The sequence below is a fragment of the Boleophthalmus pectinirostris genome, unplaced genomic scaffold (assembly GCF_026225935.1).
Source record: "Boleophthalmus pectinirostris isolate CB_2022bp ecotype Guang Dong unplaced genomic scaffold, ASM2622593v1 HiC_scaffold_11, whole genome shotgun sequence".
NCBI classification, from domain to species: domain Eukaryota; kingdom Metazoa; phylum Chordata; class Actinopteri; order Gobiiformes; family Gobiidae; genus Boleophthalmus; species Boleophthalmus pectinirostris.
In genome coordinates, this window is record NW_026570994.1 from 160,540 (window position 1) to 175,000 (window position 14,461).

The window sequence follows — 14,461 nt, forward strand, 5'->3', positions numbered from 1 at the left end:
GTTTGCTGCAGGTGTTCCAATCAGTAGGAGCAAATAGAGGGTGCTCTTGGAAAAAAGGATCAAGACTCAAGACACAACGGATTCCAGGCACTCCAAAACAGTAGAAAAAGTTAACACATCGCACGAGGAAAAATATATAATTAAAAGGCCTTTATTTGAATGGCCAAAGCCAACATGTTTCGACCTTAACTGGTCTTCATCAGGGCTTGATTAAGAACAAAGCATGGGTGTGGCCTTCAAATAGAACACATCAACCAATAGCAAGGCTGGAGTAAATTGGAGGCAGACAAAACAGGTGCACAAAGACAGGACATGGTAGAGGCAAAAAAAAACAAAAAACTAAACAAAAACAAACAAACAAACATCATAACCATAATGTTTCCATTATTACTGTTACCAATAATTTATAAAAAATAAAATTAATAATAATTAATATTTATAGTCTAGATCATAAATATATATATATATATATATATATATATATATATATATTTCTTTTTATAATATTTATATTATATTAGTGTTATTTTATCATATTAATATTTTATATTTTTTATTATTATTGCCATCATTATCAATAATAACAAATAATATACATAAAGAACCTATCAGCCTACAGTGGTTGTAAATGCAACATTAATAAAAGAACATTATTAAACCTTATATTATAAAAAAATATTATAAAAAACAGGACAGATCAAAGTCCTCATTTAAACCTGGATGTTCACATGCTCTCAGTTTATGAATCCAGAAAGCTTCTCTTTGATTTAATTTTTGAAGTCTGTCTCCACCTCTTGCCAGTGGTTTCACATGTTCAATACCTTCAATACGAAGCAGAGTGTCATTGCTATTATGATTCTCACAAAAATGGCGAGCCATTGGGTAATCTTGATTTTTAACCCTGATCGCGTATTTGTGCTCAGCTAAACGATCTCGCATATGCCTTTTAGTGCGGCCAACATAGACATTTTTTTTTCCAATTTACTCCAGCCTTGCTATTGGTTGTGTTCTATTTGAAGGCCACACCCATGCTTTGTTCTTAAGCCCTGATGAAGACCAGTTAAGGTCGAAACATGTTGGCTTTGGCCATTCAAATAAAGGCCTTTTAATTATATTTTTCCTCGTGCGATGTGTTAACTTTTTCTACTATTTTGGAGTGCCTGGAATCTGTTGTGTCTTGATATATTTCAAATCATTTCGATGTGGGTCAATAAAAAATAAAGGCTAAATCGTGGCTGTGATACTAAAAGTCTTTGTTAAACGACTTCTTGTGCAAAGTTCATATGAAGCACAAACATTGTAATCATCAAAGAGTGAATATGTCAAATGTGTCGCATAAATGAGTTTCCTTCCTCTAAACAAACAACAAAACTGTAGCTGTAATAAAATAATTTTGTAAAACACACCAAAAATACTCTTGGTGATATAACGATACAGTAGTCCCCGATATCAATACTGTATCATCACATTAAACGATACAATATATCAATATTTCTGCACACCCCTTTGTCTGTCTACACCTCCAAAGCTCAAAATGCTGAAATCACAAGGTGGAACAAAGTGTTTTCAGTTTGACAGAAGAACTCAGCGTAAATCTGCAGGATTTGTGTGAATGAAATAAAACTCAACTCTAAGCTTTTAATGAAGAAAAAATATATATAACATAGATAAGAAAATGGAGTAATATGGGCCCTTTAACTAAAACAGTTGTTAGACATTTTCGTAATTTTATGTTTTAGTATCTGTTATTGCCTACATCTAATTCCTACCTGTGTTCTCTGTCCCAGAGCTGCTGTGGAATCAGGTGTAACCATCGGCCAAAACTTCCTAAAATGACAACATAAACATTTCACATTTCACAGACGGATCCAAAATGAGTAGTGATTTGAAGTGAAGTCCACAGACATACTGCTGCACTCCCAGGAAGGCGAGCAGAGCCAGGTCGGCCTGCTTATTGAGTCGGAGCACACACTCCCAGTACACGTCGTCCTCCTTCTCCTTGTCCAGAGCATAAAGGGTGAAGAGCGGAGGGTACAGGCGTGGCAGGAGAACGGGCAGCAGGAGGCCGGATGAGCTCACTACACGCCTGTACATACAAGCAAATAAATGCTTTCATTATTAATCCATAAAAAAATAATAAAGCAGAATTTGTAAGTAGAAAATTTTAAATGGGTACCATGTAACTTTAGCTTGAGTTAGGTTGCTTTATTTGAACCCGTAGGTAAATTTGTTTTGCAGCTCTGAGAGGCTGGTCCCATATTTCAGATTTCATTCATCCATTATACATTATTATATATTACTGTACACATTATCATCACCAGCTTGTTTCCATGGATATGTCATTGCTCTGCTTGGACTGTTGGACATTAAACAGCTCTACTTAACATTTATTATCACCTTAACTACAGGTGGCTTTATAGATCAAAAATACTTAGAAAAACAGTCATTCTGTGGGGTCTACAGATCTGACTTATAATTTGGTATGGTTTAGTCTCTATAGCTGGCTATTTCATCTGGGACTGGGACAAATTAAATTTCTCTCCAGCGACTAGGTCAGGATTTGAAATACATTAGATGGTTCGCAAGAACCCCGGAAGTGCCAATCAACAAAGATCGAGAATTTAAAGCCGGAACAAAGAGAATGTTTGGTGAATTTTATCAACGGGAAAGACGTTATTGCCCTTCTTCCTACGGATTTTGGGAAAAGCTTGATATACCAGTTAGCCCCGTTAGCGGCACATTACATACATCACGACCAAATAGCAAGGATTGGTTAAATGAAAAAAGTACTCGCCTACTGTCGAGCGAACGAATCCTAACGCTGACTGATGAATCAGGCTACACTATAGCCCTATTCAGGTGGGATAAATACAACCTGTGGACGTCTGGTAATTTGCAAATTACCGCTTCATTTCTGTATTACTTGCAGCACATTTGCACAGGATAAACAAAGTCCATAAATTACTCTATTTTACTGACACTGGCACAGAGATTGAAAGAACGTTGAAAGAAAAGAAAAAGATAGAAAAGGCACGCAATTACAACAAACACTGAGATGCAGATTGGCACAGGACTAGTATTATCACCAGATGTCTGTGTTTGGTGAAATATAATAGATCATTTGCGGCAGTATTTTTACTTTACAGTAAATATTTACAGACATCGCACGGGATTAAGATATCAGGCATCCTCCGCAATTATTACAAATCACCAAAGGTCCAAAGGTAAAACAAATAGGGCATAAGATAATAGTACAGTACCCTACTGTCAAAAATTTCAGACAAAGAAATAACATCTCCATGGAGATGATGTTCTCCACCAGAAAAGTTACACAATGCACCTTGAAGTCAGCAACGGTTCAAGCTATTGCTGCAAAATTATATAGCTGCATATACACTTGAAGAATCCCATGTTCAGAGATAAGAGTTATTGATAACATCCATCCATCCATCCATTTTCGTCCGCTTATCCGGGGCCGGGTCGTGGGGGCAGCAGCCTAAGCAGGGACTCCCAGACTTCCTTCACCCCAGACACGTCCTCCAGCTCCTCCGGGGGGACCCCGAGGCGTTTCCAGGCCAGCCGAGAGACATAGTCCCTCCAGCGTGTCCTGGGTCTTCCCCGGGGCCTCCTCCCGGTGGGACATGCCCAGAACACCTCCCAAGGGAGGCGCCCAGGAGGCATCCGGAACAGATGCCCGAGCCACCTCAACTGGCTCCTCTCGACGTGGAGGAGCAGCGGCTCTACTCCGAGCTCCTCCCGTGTGACTGAGCTCCTCACCCTATCTCTAAGGGAGCGCCCAGCCACCCTACGGAGGAAACCCATTTCAAGCGCTTGTATCCGCGATCTCGTCCTTTTGGTCACTACCCAGAGCTCATGACCATAGGTGAGAGTAGGAACGAAGACTGACCGGTAAATCGAGAGCTTCGCCTTTCGGCTCAGCTCCCTCTTCACCACAACGGTCCGATACAGCGACCGCATCACTGCCGAAGCTGCACCGATCCGCCTGTCAATCTCCCGTTCCGTCCTTCCCTCACTCGTGAACAAGACCCCGAGATACTTGAACTCCTCCACTTGAGGCAAAGACTCCCCACCCACCCGGAGAGGGCAAGCCACCTTTTTCCGGTCGAGAACCATGGCCTCAGACTTAGAAGAGCTGATCTTCATCCCAGCCGCTTCACACTCGGCTGCAAACCGCCCCAGTGCACATTGCAGGTCCTGGTTCGATGAAGCCAACAGGACAACATCATCCGCAAACAGCAGAGATGAGATCCTGTGGCCCCTGACTGCGCCTAGAAATTCTGTCCATAAATACAATGAACAGAACCGGTGACAAAGGGCAGCCCTGGCCAACATGCACCGGGAACAGGTCTGACTTACTGCCGGCAATGCGAACACAGCTCCTGCTCCGGTCATACAGGGACCGGACAGCCCTTAGCAAAGGGCCCCGAACCCCATACTCCCAGAGCACCCCCCACAGGACACCACGAGGGACACGGTCGAATGCCTTCTCCAGATCCACAAAGCACATGTGGACTGGTTGGGCAAACTCCCATGAACTCTCGAGCACCCTATGGAGAGTGTAGAGCTGGTCCAGCGTTCCACGGCCAGGACGAAAACCACACTGCTCTTCCTGGATCTGAGGTTCGACTATCGGCCGGATTCTCCTCTCCAGTACCCTGGCATAGACCTTACTGGGAAGGCTGAGGAGTGTGATCCCCCTATAGTTGGAACACACCCTCCGGTCCCCCTTCTTATACAGAGGGACCACCACCCCGGTTTGCCAGTCCAGAGGTACTGTCCCCGACCACCACGCGATGTTGAAGAGGCATGTCAGCCAAGACAGCCCCACAACATCCAGAGACTTCAGGTACTCAGGACGGATCTCATCCAACCCCGGAGCCTTGCCACCAAGGAGCTTTCCAACCACCTCAGTGACTTCAGCCAGGGTGACGGATGAGTCCGCCTCCGAGTCCCCAGCCTCGGCCTCCTCCTCGGGTGGTTGATAACATATTAGTAATAATAAAATATTGTAAATGTTTTAGTAATATTATGACATAGCAATATTATGACAAATTGTGGATTTCTGTGTTACAACCATAGACTGTATAAAGAACAAACCAGGATCATGTAGAGTAGATGCATACAAACATTTTTGTCTAAATAGCGAGGCGATGGAGCCAGAGGCGCGCCCAGATTATATCCATTTATCATTACAACCCCACACTTATTTAATATTTTAACATGTTTTCATTTTAGTCTCCGAGGAAATAAACATGGACAGATACACACACAGGCTTTGGAGACTCCAGCAGACCCTCTGAGCCCTCCTCCTTTTCTGTGGCCTTGCTGCTGGGCACTGGGATCTGACCTCCCTCCTCCGGTAAATCAGGGAAAAGAAACCTGCAATCCATTTCAAAATCTTACTGAATATAGTGCTCATGTTTTTGTGAGATTTTTTACATACAATTTTGAATCATGATAATCTTTACCTGACTATAGTGAAGATCTGGTTGAGGTAGGACTTGATCTCGTTCACAGCTTGGCGCAGGAGTCTTCTGTTGGCTCCCACTCCCACGTATGTCATTCTGTAGACGGCCACCAGGGCCTCGAGCAGCCGGCCCAAAGGGTGCAGGGGCGTCTCACACGCCTAACACAACAGGGGGATATGGATCGTAGAAATGAAATATATTTCTGTGATGTTTTTAATATAACATTTTGACAAAACAAGACTGAAAAAGATATCCTATAAAAGCCAAAATCTAAACCAAACAGGTGACCGAGATAAAGACAATGTGTTGTACTGACACTTTTTCACTAACATCATGCTGGGGGTGTTTTACATGTATTTCTATTGGCAGAAAGTTCAATAGATACCATGGTGATGTAATGCACTTTGCACACATTACCAAAAATGTATACAATCTTTTAATATAGTCTGAAAACTCAAGAAGAAATATAAAATGGATTTTATTATTTTTACATTGTCAGGTGCCACTGATCAATATGTGTGTTCATGGTCGTGTTTGACTTTTGTCAAAAAAGATGAGAGTAACTAGTGGTAACTGAAAAGTTGCTGACAGTAATTGTATGTGTGAGTGCACAATTCAACTCACATGTTTTTAGATTAGACTAGATAAGACTTTATTGTCATTACACATGTATAAATACAAGGTAACGAAATGTGGTTTAGCACCTAATCAGAAGTGCAAGGAGCAGCAAGTGTGATATATACAGAATGTGGAGTATACACAATATTGACAATATACAGTACATTACAGTGCGGATTGTAGTGAATATATACAAATAAATATGGCAGCATGAACAAGAGGGAGTTAGGTGTAATATACATGGGGGGATATAAGCAGATGTACTGTAAATTAGGGATGGGCATTCGATGAAATTTTCTTAATCGATCGTCGGAAGAATTAACGATCGATTATCGATTAATCATTAACGTTTTTATATTAAAATGATCATCATTATTATTACTATCTGCACTACTAATCTGCATAAATAAATTCAACTTTACGACATATAAACCGTAACGACTCTAGAGCCACATCAGCTGTTTGACATTATAATGTGTTTAATTCAGTTTTGCGCAACTCCCCCAGAAACAAAACTTAAAACCGCATCGCTAATTTGCATAAACTCAGCGAAGATAAAAATACAGCTCGTGTCGCTGATGCGGTCAATTTCTGTCGGATTAAAAGACATGATTCAGTAGAATACAGGTTAGTGTGACCAGATTTGCGTTTGTCAAAACCAGGACACTGTATGGGGGGTAGGAGGTTGGGACTCGTCATCGACATTGCGCGACTCTCACCTGGTAAAGCTTTTTCCCACTGGACACCGAAACATATGTTCCTGCTTTGTACACTGTGCACAAGGACTCCCACTTGTCCCGAACGCAACAGAAAGCATGGAATTTCTTGTACAAATCATTGTTAAATACACATTTGTGCTTTGGCACGCTGCAGGCTGACCTACTGTTGTGTTTGCTTGCTCCTTCTGAGTGCAAAGAGCTACATGTACGGACCCCTGTTTGGTCATGCTACGCACAGCAACCTACATTCGGTTTGTCGATTAAAATGAACGTAATCGATGAAATTCTTAATGATCAATTATCGATTAATCATGCCCATCCCTACTGTAAATAATATATACTTTGAACAAATATACGGGGTGTGCTATAAAAAATATAAATATGTATGACATATATAAATGAGCAAAAGATATAGAGTATATGAACAGTTGTGCCGTAACTAAATAAATGTAAAGTTATGTATCAGATGCAATATGAATATGTAAGTGTGATAAGCAGTGTTGTAGTTCCAACCAAGTCAACTATTTCTGGTCAGGTTGTACTAAAATAAAGCTCAGATTAAAGTCTAACTTGAGCAACCGATCTTCTAACAGAGCTAGGGTGACCGGAATTTCAAAACCAAAAACTGGGGCACTCTCGGTTTGTGGTTGGTAATAATAAAATTGTGAAAAGAATGCGTAATTAAGGAAAACTGTTCTGCACAATTCATGACTTATTAAAAAGTTATATGTGAGTCAGTATGGTCACATTTTCTGTGTTATTGTCATTTTAAATCAGCTTTTATGTATTTTACTTAAACAAATTACAATTTATGTCTCTCTTTACTGTTGGCAGGGATCAGATTGGTCCAAAATAGGGACACCTGGGACATTTCTTGTATAAAACTGGGACAAATCACTGGTTTTACATACCATATTTTCCGGGCTATTAGGCACTCTGGATTATAAGACGCACTGTCATTAAATGATCTATTTTCAAACTTTTTTCACAAATAAACCACACTGGACTTTAAAGGAAACAAAACAGTTGGATGGGTCAGTGGGACTTTGTTTGTGGCGTTCACGGTGACTCTGGGCTTTGTTCAGTTGTGGCGTGTAGGGAGGGTGCTGTCTGGGACCTCTGAATTGTCGGCGTGTTCGCAGTGACTCAGTTGTTCAGTTGTGTCTAGAAGTGGCACATTAGACTCGCTTTTTCAGTTCGTTCCTCCGTTCCGTTCCTCGTCGGCGTGGAGTGATGAGTGTGGCTGTGGGTATTTTTCACTGTGTGGTCGCTGTCTGCTCCATGTGTGTTTGTGTGTGCTGCGGGTGGTGCGGCTTTGTAGTCTACTGAAGTCGTGCTAGGACACCCGAGTGGATTCGTGTATAGGACACTCTGGATTGCGGGGCGTGGGGTCGTTTTTTGATAGGGTTAGAGGCTTAAGAGCAGGCCTAATAGCCTGGAAAATAAGGTAAATCTGCTGGGACAGGGGACACAGGGCTCAAAACTGGGACCTTCCCGGAGAAACAGGGATGTCTGGTCACCCTAAACAGCTTTCTATTAATCTCACACCCCCAAAGAATGTTGATGACATCAGCTGCAAAGTATCAATACAATGCAATTTTTCTACAAATACTAAGATATGGTTTGATTTAGTTCACAGGGAAGATTTTAAACACGTTCAGGACCGTTCGAGAGAAGACTGAAATGTGAACTGCTGAACTAATGAATCCCACACATTTCAGAACATGTTTGTACAGACCTCAACTACAGAACAGACAGGTTTTCTGCATAATAAGCTTCTACCCAGAGGACTTGATGTTACCTTGATGAGATACTGATGAATGGCCTGGTAGCGCTCCATGGTCATAGGACCCTGATGATGAGGGATGAACTCCAGGCTCTCCAGGGTTCTGCTCTGGCTTCGGGACAGTGTCTGCGGACTGACCACACAAGAATATACAGTCAGGAAAAAATCACCAAAAAAAGATTGATCAATTTTACAGTTTTATCAACCAAGACTCATTTTAGCAGATTTCTGACAGATTGACCTTTTAAGTTCAGAAAACACTGACAATATCACCCACAAATAGACAATAACTGAAATCTATATAATCGGTTTCAGCAACATTTCAGAAGGAGCATGTGTCCACTTGTGAGAGGATCCCACCTGTCTTTAAGCTGCTGCTGGCCGCTGGTCAGAGCCACTGCAATGTTGTCCCAGGCCTTGGTGGTATCCCCCTGCCCCGGCCCAGAGCAGCCCAGCTCGGTCCAACACTCCTGGAATACGGCCTGCCACTTATCCTCTGCACACACACACAGACGACCCAGCTTCCTGCAACACAAAACATACTCCATAAGTAAAATCCATAAATCAGTAAAGTAGTGGTAGTTGTAGTAGTATTTAAATAGTTGTAGTTGAAGTAGTGAAGTAGTAAAGTAGTAGTAGTAATAATAACAGTAGTTGTTAACCACAGTTACTACTATTATAGTAGAAATAGTGGTAGTTAAGTAGTAGTAGGACAAGTAGAAGATGTTAAATCGTAGTAACACCAAAATCACTTCTTTTTTTTTACTGATTATCTGTGTAAATGGGTCTAAAATGGAAGTGTATGCCTATCTCTGGTCTTATTTTGGTATTTTAGTGCATATTTGTTAAAAATGGGACTTTTGAGTCAAAGCCGTCAATTACGGCCAGAACATTTGAATTTCTGGGTTGGACTAATGGCCGCCAATGAGTCAGGTGCAGACACGACAAGCGCAGTCACTGCGGTCTATGGACGGTATGTGAGGAGCCCCTCTCAACCCCTGGCACTGTTGGCCACCGCCATGTCCCGCCATGTCTGAAGAAAAGGGAAACAGTGTGAACCGAGCACAAATGTTCGCTCTGTTTCAAAGTCCGGAGCGCACCGGTCTGCGACAGTCGGCTGTCAAACATCGCTCCATAGCCGGACCCACACCCGTTCCCCCAACCTACCGGGCACTACCCACTCTAGAGGATTTTTCTGATTTTGCTTAAGGGCGGAGTATAGCTTCAGGATGGGTTTAATGGCTCTTTAAATAGTAGAAGTAATAGTAATAGTAGTAGTACTTACATGGAGGCAGTTTTGTCCTTGTCCGTATCAAACAGATGGGGTTTGTAGTAGGATCCTGCAACTTTGATGCCAGAGCCCCATTCTCCATGGAAAGAAGCCTCCAGGTAGTCTCCATTGGTCATGGTCAGAACGCCCTATGTAGGATTTACACAGGAATTATATTTTTCACACCACCAAAATTGTTCCCAATTTTTAAAAGGCATGGGCAAATACTAAAAACATTGTATAAACTGTGCACTATGATTCTGAATTGATTTGAGTGTAAATATTAACACTGTGTGGTCAGTCAGATGATAGTTCTGATAAGGGCTGGTAAATCAGATTAGGTATAGTTATTTGTTTAAATCTTAAATGTTGATTAAAAAAAAAGTGACACAATTTCAAGTCTGATTATATGTTATGTTAATATTTTCTTACTTTAATTCTCAAAATAAAATACTGAAAAGGTTATCACAATGATTTTTGGATGACTGGTTCACAAAATCTTCTAGCAAGTTCTGGGACAAGACACAAACAAGAGTTCTGTAGTACAGCACTGCAAGAATCAATTATGGTATACACAAAAAATACAATTAAAAGGTGTACTGTGCAAGTTTTTTTATGGAGAGGACACCACCTGCCTGTCTCCATGGAGGTGTTATTGCATTGCCTGGAACATAGATCTTAATTTTACCTCCTTGTTTCCATAGAGATAGACATGCTGAAAGCCATACTGTGTTACATTCTATCCAATAATCTCTTCAGGGAGAAAAGCTGCTGACATAAAGTTCCACAGGGCATCTTTAAAAAATGAGATTCAATACCTTTCCATTCAGGGTCCAATCATCGGAGAATTCTCCTTCAAACATTGTATCATCCTCAGACACCAGGATCCCCGTGCCCTGAAACCAAAAAGCGCCTTCAGAATGGTTCCTCTTGTGTTAAATTTCAGTACAAGAACCTGTCTCGCTTTCACCATCATCTTGTTGTCCTTAAACGCCCCTTCGTAGTAGAGTCCGAACTGTGTGACCACCACCCCAGTGCCCTGACGCTGGTGCTCCTGCCACTGGCCCATGTACTTCTCCCCTCTGCAAAACAAATTGTCAAGTATTACCTTTACTGTTTCCATTTACATAATGACTTTTACACTGGTATTTCACATTATATAAACAAAGATAATCATGTACAGTATACATATGAGGGGCATGTTCTTGTCATTCACTTTACAGTTGAATAGTTGGATTAGGTGTCTGATGGTCTCTCTACTGACAGAAGTGGGGTGTGCAGCAGTGTGTCATAGGGGTGGGCGATATGGAGCAAAAAATATATCTCGATATATTTTGCTATATCTCGATGTATGATATATATCTCAATATCTGTACAGGAAAAATAACCTCCCAAAACTACTGCAAAAACAAATATGCCAAATCCCACAAGGTCTTTTGGCAGTTCATATAGGAACAAAGTGCCTCTGCCACATTTAAGATTACAAAAAATCCCTGATTACATAAATAATAATTTAACTGTAAAATAAAAGAAAGAATACATATTGCCTTCTTTTCATTCATAAATAAAACAACTCAGCTCAAGCTAATTTTTGCATTAACTCTGTTAACCATAACCATGAGCTCCTTTAACAGAGGAAACTTGGGAGGTTCATTATTTTAACAGACCAATGTTCCTCACCAGCTTAAGGAGCTCTGAGGTTTCCCACAATCCACTGCATAGATCAAATCCAACGTTTCCAAACACTATTGTACAAGTGACACTGCAGCAGATTATTGATTAAAATCTTCAGCATAAATAAACTTTATATTACTAAACTTTACAACAAATAAAGCATAGCGATTATAGTGTCACATCAGCCTGTTTGACGTTATAATGTGTTTAATGCAGTTTTGTGCACGTGTGTTTACGTTTTACAGAAACAAAACTGAATGAGACACAAGTATGCAAAATCAGGGAGGCGGGGGCGCATGGGGGCGAGCACAGAAAAGTCAGAATAAGAACGAAGAAGAAGAAGAATTGAATATAAGCATTATATCGATATATACGATTTGTCAGAATCCATATCGAGTTTAAAAAAATATCTCAATATATTTAAAATATTGAGATATCGCCCTCCCCTAGTGTGTCACAACTAAAAAATATGGCTTTAAAAGGTCCTATATTACGTAACACTGACTCACAACATTGTGAGCTTTAAGCCCTGCTATAATGTTGCCTCTGGAGTTCTGGCTTGTTTCACTGACACATGTTCAATTCTTTGCTATTAGTCTGTCTACATATCGGAACCCATTTTCAAAATCAAAAACTGGAACACCCCCGGTTTGTGATGGCTTGTAATAATAAAATTATGAAACAAGTGCGTAATTAAGGAACATCATTCTGCACTCGGCCCATTCATATCTAACATGGGAGTCAGTATAGTCACATTTTCTTTGTCTTTTTGTCATTTTTAAGCAGCTTTTCTGTATTTTACCTAATCAAACAACAACAAACAGGCTCAAAACTTGACTGTCCCGGGTAAATAGAGACGTGCGAATGAAACAAAACACAACAAAACTACATTACGAACACAAGGAATATACATTATAACATAGATCAGAAAATGTATTTATTTTATAGCACCTGTATCCATTTAAACTACAAAAAAAAGTATTAGTACAAACAAATATTCTTTAAGGGCTACATACTTGGTGATATCATCAAACACTCCGTAGCCTGTCTTCTTGTCATTGACCCACTGTCCGATGAAGACGCTGGGGGAGGAGGTGTTGAGTTTGCCGGTGCGGAGCATGCCGTGGCCGTGCCTCATCCCGTTCTGAAAGGAGCCCTCATACACTTCTCCATTAGCATATCTGTAAAAACAAGAGAGGACAGCTGTTTTAATATCATATCATATAATGTATCATGTTAATATCATATTAAAGAATTCATTCAAGCAGTTCACCTGTATGTCCCCAAGCCATGCATCTTGCCATCCTTCCAGTAGCCTTGGTAGAAATCATTTTTATGAAGAGTTTTATTTGGAGCGATATATTCTCCATACCTGCTCCCAATGAGAGAGAGAGAAGTAAATGACAATAACTGAAATCTATATAAATTAAATTTGTAAATTTTTTTTACAAACATTTGAATTGGTATTTCAAATGTACAACTTATTTTTTCTGTAATTTTACCTAAACAAAAACCCAAAGCAAAAAAAAAAAAAAGACAATAGACAATTTATGCCTCTTCACTGTTGGCAGATATCAAATTGATCCAAAATAGGGACATCTGGGACATTTCTTGTATAAAACTGGGACAAATCAGTGACTTTGTGTAAAACTGCTGGGACAGGGGACACAGGGCTCAAAACTGGGACTGTCCCGGGTGAATAGGGACGTCTGGTCACCCTAATACTGCACCTTTAAAGCAAAAATGATCAGAAGGATATATCTATATTTTTACAATACATCACAAACCTCTATAAAGAAAAACACATGGTTAAATAATAAACTTTGTATAATATAAGTGTACTCACCCCTCCTCCAAACCGTTCCTGAATTCTCCTGAGTAAATTCTTCCATCGGGCCATTTCAGAACACCCCTTTTAAAACAGCAAAATGCCAGTAATCACTGCACTGGTCAATAATCATTCTGGGTTATAGTAAAAAGTGAAAGTAGTTCAAGTCCAGTACCTGCCGTGGAGTTTGCCTGCCAGCCACCAACCCTCATATGTGGCCTCTTTTAAGCGCCCCTCCTTGTAGAACATGTATGTAGCCGTCCTGGAGACAGGGGGCTCCCAGCTCCCAGAGGAGTCCTGCCCCCCTCCACACAGAGCCTGCTCCACAGCCTGGTTTATGGAACGCAGCCACTTTGTCTGACAAGTGCAAAGAAATTATATTGAAATGAAGGTATAAATTGAGTGTTTTTATATGAATGCTTTGAGGTAGTTGAGAAACCAAAACTTGTAGAATATGACAGGGTTATAATTATAGGTAACACTTTTTAACTATACCTAATTAGCCTTAATAATTCAGGAACAAATAGTTTTAAGAATGATTCAGGCTGCTTATTTAATACCCTAACACTGAATCCTCATCCAATATTTAACAGGCACTGTACCTCATTTTTAGGGTCATAAAAACGTGAAAAACAGAACATGTTCATTTTAAACAACTTGTAGTGGTCCAAAGTTATTCCTCACTGACATACATTCTGAGCATTCTAATTACTCACCATAATAAATTTATAAGACCAAGTTTTTCACAGCTTTTAGAGCCCAGAGCAGAGTTTTGGCATCACACTAAAGCTAATAGAAACTAGCATACTAACCATGCACTTCCGGATTCTCTGACTACTAAAGTAGTGTGACCAGACGTCCTTATTTACCCGGGACAGTCCCAGTTTTGAGCCCTGTGTTCCCTGTCCCAGCAGATTTATACAAAACCATTAAGTTGTCCCAGTTTTATACAAGAAATGTCCCAGATGTCCCAGATTTTGGACCAATCTGATCTGTGCCATCAGTAAAAAGAGACATAAATTGTCATTTGCTTAGGTAAAATATAGAAAAGCTGCTTAAAAGTGTCAAGAATAAAAA

General features: G+C 40.5%; 1 protein-coding gene across 2 annotated transcripts in view; it reads right to left on the reverse strand.

The window, feature by feature from the left end:
* Nucleotides 1-14,461, reverse strand: part of als2b (alsin Rho guanine nucleotide exchange factor ALS2 b) — a 28,788-nt gene that overhangs the window by 1,781 nt on the left and 12,546 nt on the right. For both annotated transcript variants that reach the window (XM_020941785.2, XM_020941784.2), the window contains exons 18-30: nucleotides 13,560-13,741; nucleotides 13,403-13,468; nucleotides 12,830-12,928; nucleotides 12,573-12,737; nucleotides 10,853-10,964; nucleotides 10,701-10,778; nucleotides 9,898-10,031; nucleotides 8,973-9,137; nucleotides 8,628-8,745; nucleotides 5,490-5,647; nucleotides 5,290-5,400; nucleotides 1,910-2,086; nucleotides 1,770-1,827 (exon numbers count right to left, since the gene is read on the reverse strand). In XM_020941785.2, coding sequence (XP_020797444.2) covers nucleotides 1,770-1,827; nucleotides 1,910-2,086; nucleotides 5,290-5,400; nucleotides 5,490-5,647; nucleotides 8,628-8,745; nucleotides 8,973-9,137; nucleotides 9,898-10,031; nucleotides 10,701-10,778; nucleotides 10,853-10,964; nucleotides 12,573-12,737; nucleotides 12,830-12,928; nucleotides 13,403-13,468; nucleotides 13,560-13,741 — 1,623 coding nt within the window. The remainder of the gene's footprint in view (nucleotides 1-1,769; nucleotides 1,828-1,909; nucleotides 2,087-5,289; nucleotides 5,401-5,489; nucleotides 5,648-8,627; nucleotides 8,746-8,972; nucleotides 9,138-9,897; nucleotides 10,032-10,700; nucleotides 10,779-10,852; nucleotides 10,965-12,572; nucleotides 12,738-12,829; nucleotides 12,929-13,402; nucleotides 13,469-13,559; nucleotides 13,742-14,461) is intronic.